Here is a 15,027-nt window from a genome sequence, read left to right as displayed (position 1 = left end):
CACTTCACACCCATCAAAGAGTTTCTCGAGTTCATTGTATACTTCCTTGTATGCTATCATGCTATCATTGACTGCATCGCACTGATTCATCACCTGTTGAGCCACCAATTGGGAGTCGCCGAAGATTTTTAACCGGGTTGCTCCACAAGTCTTCGCCATCTTCATTCCATGTATGAGTGCTTCATACTCCGCCTCATTATTGGATGCATTGGGAAACGACATCCGTAGCACATATTTCATCTTATCTCCTTGAGGTGATACTAATATCACGCCTGCTCCAGCTCCTTCTAACCTCTTGGACCCGTCGAAGTTCATAGTCCAGGTACTCGACAAATCTGGGGGTCTCGTACTTTGCAACTCCATCCACTCTGCAATAAAGCCCGGCAGGATTTGTGACTTTATTGCCTTTCTTTTTTTATACGTGATGTCCCGAGGGGAAAGCTCTATTCCCCAAAGGGAGACACAGCTTGTAGCTTCTGGATTGTTCAAGATGTTCGACAGAGGTGCCTCATTGACTACTATGATCAGGTGTGCCGAAAAATAGTGCCGTAATTTTCTTGCTGTTGTGAATACTCCATATGCGAGTTTCTGATAATGCGGGTACCACTGTTTTGAAGGCGATAAAACATCACTGATGAAATATACCGGCCTCTGGACTCCGTGTAGTTTCCCTTCTTCTTCTCTTTCTACCACAAGTACTGTGCTGACCACCTGAGGTGTAGCCGCAATATATAACAGGAGAGGTTCCTTTTCCTTTGGCGCCACCAGTATTGGAGGTGTCGAGATTGTGTGCTTGAGGTGCTCAAACGCCTTATCTGTTTCTTCGTTCCACTCGAACTTCTCTCCTTGCTTGATCAGCGCGTAAAAGGGTAGCGCTTTTTCTCCTAGCCTGGCGACAAATCTGCTCAGAGCCGCGACACGTCCTGTCAGCTGCTGTATCTCCTTAAGCTTCGTGGGCTTTCTCATTGTCACAATTGCTTGTATCTTCTCAGGATTCGCCTCAATACCTCTAGCTGATACCATGTATCCGAGGAGCTCTCCCACAGGAACGCCAAAGGAACACTTCGTCGGGTTTAGCTTGAGGCAAAACTTGTCAAGGTTGTCAAAGGTTTCCCTAAGATCATCGATTAAAGATAACCCCTGCTTTGTTGTAATCACGACATCATCAATATATACTTGAACATTCCTGCCGATCTGCGCGGCAAGAAACTTTTGCATCATCCTTTGATGAGTAGCTCCCGCGTTTTTCAACCCGAAAGGCATTGTTTTATAGCAGAACACACCGTAAGGTGTTATGAAAACTGTTTTGACCTCATCCTCTTCTTTTAGGCGGATCTGATTGTAACCAGAATACGCGTCCAGGAAGGAAAGATATTCGTATCCCGCTGTAGAGTCGATAATTTGATCGATCCTCGGGAGGGGAAAGTGATCCTTTGGACAATGTTTATTGAGACACGTGAAGTCGACGCACATGCGAAGGACGTTAGTGTTTTTCTTCGGGACCAGGACTGGGTTAGCGACCCATGTGGCCTCTGTGTGCAGCTCCTTGATGAAGTTTGCTTCTCGAAATCGATTAATTTCCGACAGCATAGCTTTGCGGTTTGGGCCGTTGGGTCCGGGGAGCCTCCACAATAGGTATGTGTAATGTGGTACCGCCATAAATCTGGCGTAAGCGGGTCGCCCTAGCAGAGCATGATACTCTGACGGAAAATCCACAACTTCGAATTCGAGTTTCTCTCTTCTGTAATTTTCTCGGGTTCCGAACTGAACGTCGAGACTGATCTTTCCCAATGGATAACTTGGCTTCTCCGGGGTGATACCATGGAAACGCGTGTCAGTTGGTTTTAGATTCGCCAAAGATATGTTCATCTTCCTCAATGTATCTGCATACATGAGGTTTAAGCTGCTGCCTCCATCTATGAACACCCGTGAAACGTCGAATCCTGCAATCACCGCTAGCAGGATCAAAGCTGATTGCCCGGGTCATGGAACTTGCTGCGGGTGATCTGCTATGGTAAAGCCGATGTCTTGCCCCGACCAATTCAAGTACTCAATCGTTGGTGGAGGCATTTTCTCCGCCATGTAAACCTGTCGCGAAATCACTTTTTGAGTTCTATTGGAAGGCCTGCCCTTCTGAATCATCGAGACTGTCCCATTGGTGTCGATATAAGGACCGTTGGTTGGAGCTGCCGCCAATTGCAACTGATGTCGATTTTCGTCTGTAACTGCGGGTGGAGGTGGAAGGTGAATCTCACTCCTTGGCCCCTTGGGATTTCTGTTTGCTGCCTGTGTATTGGCGTGTCCCGCATATCTATGCAATGCTAGGAAAGTTCGGCAGTCCTTCTGAAGATGACCCGAATGTCTCTTCCCATTATTATCGAGAAAGAAATGCATCTGGCACGGTCCGTTCAGAAGGTCCTCGGGTGATACATACGGTCTCTGGAACCTTGGTCCACTATTTTGTCTGTTAGAACGGGGAGCATCCCTGTAGTCGCTATGCTGTTCATTACTCCTTTGATAATCATCTCGATGATTCTCTCCATTGTTTCCTCGGAAGCCAGCCGATATTTGGCCAGGACCGTCATAATCTGAGAACTGTCGAGAAAAACATCGTCTATTTTGATTATTTCGGTTGTGGTCGTCCTTAGGCGACCTATGCCGTTTATTTTGAACATCATCTTCTCCATCTGCCCAGCGATTCGCTATTTCCATGAGTGCTGATATTGTTTTCGGATTGGTCCTTCCCAAATCCTCGATTAAGTCCTTCCTTCTGATACCAGCAACAAACGCATCTATTGCCCTTTCATCAGATATGTTCTCTGCCGAATTTTTGATGATGTTCCACCTTTGGATGTACGTCCTCATTGGCTCATCGTACTTCTGTCTGCAGGCCCTCAGCTGCTCTATTGACGCGGGTTTCTTGCACGTGGATAAGAAGTTCTTCACAAACATGTCCTCAAAAGTTTCCCAGCTATCGATGGATCCAGGTGGTAACTTTTTTATCCACGACCTCGTTGCTCCACTTAGGTGTACCTGAATACTCTGCATGGCAGTGGCTTTGGTTCCACCCGTCAATTTTACTGTCTCCAGGTAGTCGACTAACCAGTCCTCAGGATCTTGCAAACCGTCGAATTTCTTGTAGTTGTCGGGTAATTTAAACCCAGACGGGACTCGAGTTTTACGGACTCGTCGAGTGAAGCAAGGGAGCCCGCACATATCTTCCTCATCTACTTCTGGTGAATGTCGACGTTCTCTTCTTTCTTGTCGCGCTCTATCGATCCGCGCCTGTGTCGCTGTATTTCTTGCATCACCCGTTCTTGGAGGATCTTGTACTACCGCCGCGGGTCGTGGACTATTTTGCCTTGGAGCACCTTCGGGAGGTGTACTTGTACCCGTAAACGCTGTTCCCATGACTCCAACTCCTGCCATAGCCGTATTGTACAACGCTTCTCTTGGATCTCCGGGAGGTGGCCTAGATGCCAGTATGTAAGCCTGGGTTGCCATGTATCCAGCTTCCGGTGTTTTGGGAATAATGTTTCCTCTTGTGTCTATCGACATAAAAGACATGTCGAGGTTTTGGACCAGATGCTCCCTCTCATTCTCAGGTATATGCTGGAGCCAGGATCTTCCTCTATTACGAGCTTCCCTGTGATTATCTCCCGAAGTTCCTGATTGTCGACTCAGCTCAGCTCTTCGCCTACTCGATGCGGAAGCTGCCGCTTTTCTCTGCTCAAGTATCACCCTTTGTTTCTCCAGTTCTCGACTAGCACGCGCAAGCCTATATTGATACGCTTGCAGCTCCTCCACCGTAGCGGCAGTGGTCAATGGATTAGTACCGTCCAAGGCTGTTGTCGCTCTATCCCAGGCTGCTTGCGGTAGTTGCAACTTCTGGCGTGGTGTAGTCCCAACATATTTGGTGCCTAAACCGCGCGTGAGATCAGCGGGATCGACGTATGGATTACCCAAATCATCGAAAGCCTCTGATGTTTCGTTCTCCGGATGACTGGACTCGCCAATCACGTATACTTGATGGTATGTTGGCCTTGAGTGGTTTTCTTCAAGGTCGGTGACACCGTCGTAACGATCGGCGAAGACCTCCCGAATGAGGGTAGATTTGTCGATGAAGATGAAGCTGTTGATGCTTTCCGAGTCGCTGTCCAGATCGGAATCCGTGAAGGACTCGAAAGACATCCCGCCGAACAGATTGGCGAGATCTCCGCCGACGGCGGGCGTGACGCTGCTTGTCGACGAGGTTTTCCCGCTTGACTTTGTTGACGACGATGATCCCGAGAAATCAGAACCAACCGCTAACGGTCCCGAACGGATCGGTGCCGCTAGACGACGTGATCCTTCTCTCCCGACGCGAAAGTAGAAGCTCCCGAACTTCATCTCCATTGGCTCTTCCAGATAGGCATATGCATCCAAACGGGCGGGAGGGTGAGGAACAAAATCAACTAGACCAGTTTCGATCTGTTTACCTCCGTCCATCGCATTGCTTGCCACCGAAGATGCCGACGATGTTGAACGTGCCATCGAGATTAGCTCCTTGTCGCCTCTAATTCCCACAGACGGCGCCAATTGACAAGGTATTAACTTGTCAATGCCTACAAGTTGTAGACTAGGGTTTTCGTGGAAGTAGAGGGCAAGTAGATCTCGAGGGTTTCAGCCGGAAAAGTACTCGACTGCTAGAAAACTAGGGTTGTGTTGACAATAGAATCGATCCTCTCTTTGTTCATCGACTCCCCCTTATATAGGAGGCGGAGCCTAGGGTTTCGTGATGTATAAGTTACAAAGTCCGGGAGACTCTTTGAGTTCGTCCCGTAAAAGTTACAAGTCGAGTATTCTTAATACAACTATCTTTCCAAACTATCCCTTAACTGGGCTTCCGAGCTTCATAAACTTCAAGTCGTGGGCCTTCAGTAAATCCCGGGTACCATATTCGGCAGGCCCATTGGGGATGCCTATGTCAATGAGAGTGGACGAAAGGTTTCGATGATCCTGCCTGATACTTGGAATAACACAAGTGTGCGGCACATAATCGCTCACCTTCCATGTTGTGACATACTTAGGAACATAGCCATGCACCCTTCCTGGACAATTGATGTCCATACATTCCATGGTCAGGTATTTTGATGATGACACACTCGTCCTGAACTGTCTCTGTGTCGACATTGCCCACTTAATAATTGCTTCCTGCATATGTCTCTTCGACTGAAAAGTGGCTCCTTTCGTAACATTGTTCATGTGATACTCCCAAGCAGAATTGTGGCCATCGTTTATTGTCATTGCGGACGCAAAGTCCTGATTCCAACTACCTGGAATAGGAAACTCCTCTCCATTATCTTCCTCACCAGAATCATCGGACGCATCGGCATCACTTTCACCATCGGTATCTTCCTCTTCCATCTGGTTCTGCATGTGCTCATTTCCCTCGTCACCATCAACCTCACCACTGTAACCATCTTCACCTCTGTAACCATCAGACTCACCACTATAACCATCTTCTGCATGGTGTGACTGACTGCTCTGTCCTGGCTGGTAACCACCGCCACCATCGGGTGCCTGACTGCTCTGCCCTGATTCGTAACCACCCCCTCCATCATAAACTTCTTCAGGAGATGCAACCTCCTTGGCCACCGGAAGCACTAAGGCCACCGGGTGAGTTCCTCTCTTCTCACACCCTTTTAACCAACTCACCCACTTAGAACTATCATCTACCGGCCTGAGATACCAGCTAATGTTTGTTAACGACTTGGTCCACAATGCATGCACACCAACTGTGTAAACTTCAGGATTAAGCCCGAAATATGATGTCAACCAATCCTTCACCTGCTCCAATGTCCATGTTTTAGGGGCAGTCATTTCCATCTCTACATACTTGAACTCACTCAGATCAACTCCCATCTCATTTGTTCGGACAGAACCCAAACCATAGTAAAATACTACGTTCACTATATTCGACATCTCTGTTGACCTAAAAAAAATTACGTAAGCGTCAACAACTACCGGATCGACTACAACATGTCACTAAAGATTGGGGTTTACCCTTGTAGCGTGAGCAGCCTCTCCGCAGCAGCACCACGCAGCAACAACACCACCAATCCTTCACCTGCTCCACCACACCGCTCCTTACACCACCTCCAAGATCCACCTCTTCATCACTATTGCTGCAAAACAGCACCACTAATCGCCTCCAAAAGTTAACTCATCTGTAGATCGGGGTTCCCCTAACTCGTACCACCAAAATGGGCTAGTTTTGCTGGATAAATCGGTTGAATCTGAGCTAATAGGTGTTTGCTGAGAGAAGTTCGTCGGGAGGACTCGAGCTGAAACCAGAGGAAAGGAGAGAGGAGGAAGAAGGGGCCGCATGCCCGCCCTAACCCCCTTATCCCCCCCTGGTCGGCCGCCAGCTGGCCGATCGGCTAGCCACTGGCCGACAGCCGCAGTCGGCCCGGGTGGGGGGGGGGGGGGAGAGGCCTGCAATCGGCTGATAGCTAGCCGATCGGCCGGACACTTCCGAAATTAATATAAAAAAATTGTATTATTTTAATAAAAAAATCGCGCAGAAATCTGGGTATTGCTTTGGCTGTATTGCCTCACAATCGCAGTGTACAATGGGCTGCCCGCTCAGGGATGCAAGCGTTTGAATTGGGTCGTCTCATGCGCCAAATAATCACAGAGGTTTAGTGGAACCATTTGTGGACTAGCGGCCCAAGATGATGGACCAGATCAGGTTTTATTTTTGGTTTATTTGTTCCCTCCATCCGTTCGCGAGACTCCGTATATTGAAGTAAGTTAATCAATTTAAGGTGACGTATTCTGAGAAAAAAAACTCAAGACCAGGAAGAAGAAGACACATGAATTTAGAGATGTGTTTTGTTCGATGAGCCAATGGATGAGGTAGTTGGTTGGTACTAGCCTGCTACGTCTACGTAGGCGCTTGAAGATGGTGCATGCATAGGGGACATGGTGTTGCGGTTACACATGAACGGGGATGTCCTCATTTATCATTTCACGTGTGTGTGCCATGCTACTATGCATAAATAATTCTGGAGCCCAAAATACAGGTGGGAAGACAACCACTAGCATTAACCTCAGTACTAAACAGCAGTACACATATGAGGATCATTTGCACCTGAGAGCCAGATCAAATATCCATCTTATGTGCTATATATTGGTACTCCCTCCATATCGGTTTATTATTTCTGCGCGTATACTTAGGTTGTCAATTTGTAAGTTGGCCAAATTGATAATCTATCGATACGCGCAGGACTAATAAACCGATATAGACGGAGTATAAAGTAAGGAGTAAGGTACTCAGGTGGGATTGGAAGTTTGATACCGTGCCAATTGAGGTACACATGACCATAAATAACAACATGAAACACACTCTACTATGTGTGGTGGACATCACTACAATTGTGATCACAGTTTTGTTAACACGTGATAAAAATGTACTATACTGTCTCGTCTCACGTGTACATAATTATCCGATATGGGAAAAAAATGAGAAATTTTGTCATTAATTAGAGATCACACCTGGTGGTCCGAGCCGTTTCTTAATGCGTCAAAAATCCGGATTCCATACTCTGTGTTATTCAGATTACTGACGATATCCCCAATACTTGGCCTTTTGTGTCGATCAGTCTCAACACAAGATAGAGCTATTTCGATGCACCTCCTTGCTTGTATAGAATACGCATGTGGCGCTTGTAGCCTATTCATCCAGTCCATATGTACCTAAAAATTCAAACAACAACTAAATCATAAATGTGTAACATTGATATCGATAAAAGGCAACACTTTGTCTTACGAGATCAACAAACTGTTGGGAAGACATTTCAGCACTTCTGGAGTAGCCATCTCGCCCGGTCATTATCTTTATGATCAGGACACCCAAACTGAATATATCAAACTTAATTGAGATCAAACCTTCGTTTATGTACTCTGGTGGTATGTACCCACTGCACGAGAAACCATATATGTTAATGTGTTATACTAATTGGACAATGCAGCCTTTATCATACAGAAAATGTAAGTTCACATGAAAATATTGGCTTACAGTGTTCCTAGAGCACTGTTTGTCTTTCTTGTTTTTTCTTCTAAGAACAGCCTTGACACGCCGAAATCTGCGATTTTTGGTGACATGTTCTCGTCCAACAGTACATTGGCTGGTTTTAAATCTAAATGATACATAGGATCAGGTTTTAGCTTCTCATGAAGGTATTCCAAGCCCTCACATATCCCCTTAATTATCGCATAGCGTGTATGCCAACTGCATGCATTAGATTCATCTGCATCAACAAACAAAGAGCATCCACAAGTTTGTGGCGGTTAAATTAATTAATTATTAACTTACTACCTCCTAATACAAGTAGAGCACCACGTATCATACCATAAATAAAATTCTCAAAGCTTCCGTTGCACATATACTCGAAGCAAAGCATCCTCCTAGCCTTTTCAGCAAATACCATCCTTCCCTTGTGAGGTACATATTCTCCCTTGGTTTCATTGCAAGAGCCAACTAACCGGACAACATTTTTGTGCTCTAGAATTTCAAGGTTGCGATACTCCTTTTCAAATTGCTCATCGTCAAGGTCTAAAACGTCTTTAAGCACCTTCACAGCAATCTTCACTCCATCTTTATGCTCTCCCTATTGAACATCTCACATGCATGCTTTAATTTTCTACTTTTAGTGAAACATGTAACATGTATAAAGCAGAAAAGAGTATATGCATGATGTAATCGACCCGATACATATCTCCTCCCCATGTACAAAATCCTAGTATAACTGAAAACATAGCCTACCGAGACCATCGGAGCCACATCATGATCTTCTGTGTTTTTTATATAGAGGCTCGGCGTAATTGCTTTCGACTACAACATCTAACCCTCTGCATATATATTCCAATTTCAACTTATATCCCAATACACATATTCGGCACTAATTCTAACATGAACCACAAAAGTGTAGACAAAATTAATAACGGAGTAAATAATAAGTTGTTCAATGTATACATGAAGTGCGAGAGTCAATCAATCAACTTACATGCACGTGGAAACGCCTTATCTAACTATAGGATATTGTGTATAAAAGTATTAAATGATATGTAATGTCTTAAATCATACCAGGTAAACATCTCCATACGCACCCCCTCCAAGTTTCCGGTTCTTAGAGAAACCAGCTGTAATTTCTTCTAATAAATGGAGCGACATAAGCTTGGGATGCCCCACCGCGTTGTCCATGTTACTGCCTTCTCTGGTAATAAATGAAAAGAAAGATGTTACCTAAAAAATGGCTAAATGCAGATACACGCAGAAGCAAGTGGAGGCACTAGACCGGTGAAAGTTGAGCTTGGAGAAACTTAAGACAGAAGATCAAATAGAAAGTGGCAAATTTGGCACTAAATTTGAACTAATGCCCCGAAACTTATTATGGATCGGAGGGGGTGGTACTTATCAGTCCAGGGCAATCAACCACTATCCAACAACCCAGGTTGCACAACTGCATGCAAGGAGATTAAGTGGTGAAGATTGGCTCGGAACACAAAAAGCGGCAAGGAAGGAGTTGAACATAGCTTGCCAAACTGGTAGTGTTTTTTCACAAAATGTAATCAGGGCAGAAAATGTATACTAATATATATTTTTTTTTCGAACCATGCAGGAGAACTGCATGTGTATATTAAGAAGAAGAGAAAGCCAACAAAGTGGCAAAGTACATGAGAAGTTACAAAAGGATTAAAACGACCTCAACCAAATCTTGAAATAAAAACCAGGCGACCAACAACCTGCACTAAGAGGTGTAGCTACAACAGAAAGACCACCCCTCAATCAACCTGCTGGCAATACAAAACGGCCCTTGCTTGCAACAGCCCAGAATTTTGCATCTGTTTTAGTCTGATCTATAACTGACTGAATGGGTCTGTATATATTGTCAAAAACCCTCTTGTTCCTCTCGCGCCAGATACTCCAAGTTGTCAACATAACTAGGGTGTTCAATCTCTTCTTGTTTGTACCTTGTAGTCTTGAAGAAGCCTATTCCCACCAGGTACGGAGAGGGACTGAGGGAGATCAATCGTAGGGATAACTTTCTGCATGTCAGCCCACATCAGAACAGAACTCCATATTATATTTATAACTGCGCATCCCATACAAAGATGGTTCGAATCCATCTCGGCCGAATTGTAAAAGACGCAACTGTCGTTGTGGGGTAGCTCACGCTTTGCAAGGCGATCAGCTGTCCAAACCCTCCCCCGGATGAACAGCCACGCCACAACCTTGCATCGCAGCGGCGCCCAAGCCTTCCAGATAGACCTCGCTAGATCGCGCTTAAAGATCAAAGTATCAAACAGCTGACACCGTGCCTCTACTCTATACAATTCAACAGCAGAATGGCATCGTGCATGTCAAAATTTGGACTGCAAATGACCGGCGAGGTGGCACGACAAGGTGCACCCCAGTCTCTTAGTCCAGAAACAAAACGACGTTCAGATAGTCTCACACAACTATGCGACACAAGGCCAGATCTAACAACTCGCCGGAGACAGTTGTGTGCTCCCATAGAAATCCGGAAAAAACCTCCCTATTTGCTTGAAAAACTAAAGAATCTTTTTTTTTCGATAAAAAGAATATATTAGTAGCGCGAAGTAAAGAATCTTGGAAGATCAAAGAATCACGGATCTAAACAGCTCGGAGGAGATCGATGTCAAGAGAGTGAACCTGAAGATCGAGGGCTGCAGCATGAAGCAATGGCTCGTCAACGCCCTTGGGAACCGAATGAGCACGCACTATCTCGGTCTTGGGCTAAGAAGGAACCGAGCGTTGTGACACGGCCAGTTGTTGAGGTGCAGAAGCAGAACGGGATTAATTAACACATATATAGTAGTTGACTATTAAAAAGTTTATTTGCACCGGCCGCCTACTGCGCGGCATACTCCCAGCTGTACAGCGTACTTGGGCGTGTCCCGATCTATCCCAGTGCAGGTTAGGTTAAGAGTTCCTTTCATCTAGTGAGGTGTCACCGTGCCACTTGATGTATTTTTCTTGTGATAGATGTTGAAGGACGCCTTCTTTACACTTGCACTCTTTGTAATCTTGCGGATGAAACAATCAGTCACAACTTTGTCAATCAATCAGTCAGTGAGGTGTCCCTTCTCTGCTGGGAACCCGATCAGCAATGCTTGACCAATCAATCAGTCAATTTTGGGGAGGGCTGAGAACTGGAAATCTTATTCAGTCTCGTCCGGCAGGCATCTTGTTCAGGCAAATACCAGAGGAGACACACGTACTTCCAAAATCCGTCTTCCTAGTAGCGCCAGCTGAAATTACTGTCTACCCTGAACTGAACTGAAACTGAAACTGAAACCCAAATCCGTCCCGAAAGATTCTTGTCGCCAATGCCTTCTCCCCCTTGTTCAAAAAAAAAAATGCCTTCTCCCCGGCTTCCGCTTCTCCCACTGCAGGTACCTGCTCAGCCTCCTCCGTCCCGCCCTCAGCCGGTAAGCCATCGCCGTCCCCTTTCTACGACCACGCCCTCCATTTCCTTCAGATTTGCATTCTGGAACTTTGTATGAATGCGCTGTTCTGTCGCTCCTATGTACTGAAGAATTGATGCTACTGTTGTCTGCTACTGATGATTCAGGGAGCTAGAGCTGGAGAGGCACGGGCTGAAGCTCCTGCCACTGAGTCCCTCGTCGTTCACGCCGTGCATCGACGGCAGGTACCTGCTTCTTGGCCCGGAGACGGAGCAGAACCACTCGAAGATCGGCAAGTTCTCCAATGATTTCTTTTGAAGGATCTTTGTCTGCCAATACTCTTCTAGAGGAGTTTCTCCAGGTATCAATACAGTAGACTTGAAACAGAGGAACTACATTGGTGGTGTGCAGTATTCTTACATATTTGTGTGCATGCATTATGTGCTGATAATTAACCTTGTTTATTTTCTTGTATACTTTATCCATTATCCTTGTGTACATTAGCTTTGATGCCAAAGTTTTCTCAAGTAACAAGAAGTCATGATTGTGGGAAACAGACTATTCATAGCAATGCTAAATAGCAAATGAAAATTCTTACATGCAAAGCTATCTATGGCACACATTGACTTTCAATAACTAACTTCTAATATTGATTGCTAAGTATGTTTTCTGGGGAACAGGCAACAACATAGATAACTATTGCTATTGATACCTGATAGTCTGCCACAGTTTCACTGTTGCACAAACATCATCCGTGAAGGTCTCCCAGAACACATTGGATCTGAAAAGTACTTAAGTTAGGGAACATTTCCTACTTGTGCATATATTTTATTCAACTGTGTTTATCTTTCTTCTGCATAACTGTGGACAAGCAAAAATCCGTGAGACACTATTTTTTTAAATCTCTGTCCTGTTCATGTAAAGTAGGGCAAGGAAAATGATCTCCTAATTCACTCTTCAGTAGCAAATTCTGTTGTATTTATTGTTCCTTGCTTGTCATGCCAACTTGATACTCCAATTTGTTAACTTACATCTATAGGGTGAAGTAGCTATATTTTTGCTAGTAACTTAGGATAGTAAATAGCATGGCCATGCTAAAAGTATGATATGAGATGCCTGAGTTGTAGACTAGCCTTAGGAAAAAGCTTGTAGAGTTCTGCAATCACCTTTTCAGTATTAATTCTTGTTACATTTCTGTATGGAACTTTACTTGCTCTTCAGCATTGAGGAAATCGATGTAGCTTACAAGGAAGCTACAGGCGCTGTGTCATCCACAAGGGTTTTAATAGAAATGACGATTCCTTCAGTCTTAGATAAGATTATCTCTCCTCCAGGTAGGCCATTTTCTTTTGCTTCCCATAGTTCCAGTTGTGTAAATTTACTATTATGGCATATTTAATTTCAATATCACAAAGGAGCAACAAATGTACATGGAACCTGCTCCATATACACTATATTTACAACTTTGAGTTCATGCATCAAGGTTATTTTGGATGTTTTTAGTGTTTTGATCTCACATATTGTGTGCTTCACGTGGAGTTATGGACTGACTCAAATTCCCTGTTTCACTTTATTCTTCGAATAGGTCAGCATCTTATAAATCTTTTTGTTCAGTACACACCCTACAAACTTTCAGAAGGCAGTTGGCAGGATTCTACTGTTAAGAGTAAGTTGACCCTTCTTACATTTTGATCTAATGATGCACTGTACATTTAATCTTTGCCCCGTAAATATTGTTTACCCATGCCTGAACAGAATAGATGATGATACCCTTAGCCCTTGGGCATTGTGATCAGTCACTATCTACGAAGGAAGTTATTTGTCTGAATTTGGGGCCACCTACCAATCATTGACCATTCTGATTGACACCAATTTTAAGAAATCATTTGCTGAAAGGTGCTTCTCATTAATCGATGAGAATGCACCGGGCTTTAGCTCATTCGTGATATGTTGACCACACCTGATCTTGAAAGGGAGTTTGGCTTAACAGGTAATCACTCTCTCCGTACTGTGTGTACATTGTCTTTTGTAAGTCGCGCAGACCAGATACTATCCTGTATTCTTCCTTTCTATCAGTTTGAAAACTTAGCTAAGCAGAGACTATATTCATATTTCCGAGGAGGCAACATCTTTAACGGCGCAATGGGCTTGGACTCTCTCTTCATAGTGAGGCCTGCCAAGGGATGGTATGTTGGGGAGACATACATATTAAGTTGTTGTTTTGGCGCTCCACAAGCAGCAATCTCCTCTGGTGGCCGCTCTCCACAAGCGGCATTATCCTCCTCCTCACGCTCCGGCGATCTCCGGTAGCAATGGGGTGTTACAGATCATGACTATCCTTTTTTTCGCTTTGTGCATTACAGGTCAGATTATAGAACCCCTTGAAGGGATTGTACCGCTGTGGCAGCGGTGCACACCCAGGCGGTGGAGTGATGGGTGCTCCATGCCGGAAGCTATCTCCGTGGTTTTGAACGATCTCAAGACACCATAGATGTAGTTTATGGAAAATAGAAATGGCAGGTGGCACTAGAGTTAGTGTTTCAAGCACAAGTCTGCAAAAGTAGCATGAGAATATGCGATGTTATTAAACCATCTGGAAATGACATTTATTCTTGTTAAACAATTTGGTACAGACACTTCGATCATGCATACTTACATTATAAAAATGATTAAAATTTCATGAGATAATTGCCATATATTTTAAAAGGGGAACAATGAATTAGATAAACTTTTTCAAGGTGATTACATTCGTTTTCTTCTCATCCGTATGGTCTTTTGAACGTTCCATTTGATCCTATCTCTCCTTTTTTTGAACCTAGATTTTATTCCAAAGGCAACCAACTTCCAAATGAACATGCTCATTCAGAAAACCACGACATGTATCGAAGCAAGTTACAGGAGCACTAAGGCTACGAGAATGTCGCGCACAAGTATGTGCTACCTTATTTGCTTCTCTACAGACAAGATATGAACTCCAGCATGCCTTCTCTAAGAGTCTGCAGTCCACGCCGTGGCGATTTCCTAGGAGTCTATCTCTAGCAAAATCCGCAACAACTCTACAAGGAAATGACCATCTAAATTGTAGTAATATAATAGGACAATATAGGAGCTTTCCTCTAAAAAACAAATAAGCAATATGGTAAATGTTAGCCTAAATGTAATCTTGTCATGGTGTGACCTGCATACATAGGTTGTGTGCAGGCTGTAGTGTGAATAGCACACAACATACATAGGTTGTGTGCAGGCTGTAGTGTGAATAGCACACATAGGTTGTGTGCTGGTTGTGTGTGAACAGGGCACATGAGTTGTGTCCTCTGTGTGTGACAGCTAGCACTGGTAGAAAAAGAGGCTTCCGTCCAGCCCCATTAGTCACGAAACTGTAGGAACCGCGACTAATGAAGTCTTTAGTCGCGGTTCGGCAGGCGAACCGCGACCAAAGGCCTGGGCCCAGGGCGCTCGGTGGCCAGCTGGTGCACGTGAGGGGCTTTAGTCGCGGTTGGCCTGGCCAACCGCGACTAAAGGTGCCCGAAGGCCTTTAGTCGCGGTTGGCCA

At 44.8% G+C, this 15,027-nt stretch overlaps 1 protein-coding gene and 1 long non-coding RNA gene across 3 annotated transcripts in view; one reads left to right on the top strand and one right to left on the bottom strand.

Moving 5' to 3' along the window:
* LOC127319746 (cysteine-rich receptor-like protein kinase 44) overlaps window positions 1-10,881 on the bottom strand; it is a 34,978-nt gene extending 24,097 nt beyond the window's left edge. For both annotated transcript variants that reach the window (XM_051349712.2, XM_051349713.2), the window contains exons 1-6: window positions 10,721-10,881; window positions 9,131-9,260; window positions 8,396-8,654; window positions 8,063-8,294; window positions 7,814-7,964; window positions 7,540-7,740 (exon numbers count right to left, since the gene is read on the bottom strand). In XM_051349712.2, coding sequence (XP_051205672.1) covers window positions 7,540-7,740; window positions 7,814-7,964; window positions 8,063-8,294; window positions 8,396-8,654; window positions 9,131-9,260; window positions 10,721-10,743 — 996 coding nt within the window. In that variant the 5' untranslated portion in view covers window positions 10,744-10,881. The remainder of the gene's footprint in view (window positions 1-7,539; window positions 7,741-7,813; window positions 7,965-8,062; window positions 8,295-8,395; window positions 8,655-9,130; window positions 9,261-10,720) is intronic.
* A 349-nt stretch (window positions 10,882-11,230) lies between these two features.
* Window positions 11,231-14,179, top strand: LOC127319772 (uncharacterized). Its single transcript, XR_007862671.2, has 6 exons — window positions 11,231-11,499; window positions 11,643-11,836; window positions 12,697-12,809; window positions 13,061-13,141; window positions 13,231-13,661; window positions 13,839-14,179. It is a non-coding gene; the product is annotated as an uncharacterized lncRNA (long non-coding RNA).
* The last annotated feature ends 848 nt before the right edge of the window (window positions 14,180-15,027 follow it).

The sequence above is a fragment of the Lolium perenne genome, chromosome 5 (genome assembly GCF_019359855.2).
Source record: "Lolium perenne isolate Kyuss_39 chromosome 5, Kyuss_2.0, whole genome shotgun sequence".
Classification (NCBI taxonomy): domain Eukaryota; kingdom Viridiplantae; phylum Streptophyta; class Magnoliopsida; order Poales; family Poaceae; genus Lolium; species Lolium perenne.
The sequence above is the reverse complement of the archived record's forward strand: the minus strand, read 5'-3'. Positions and strand labels throughout refer to the sequence as shown.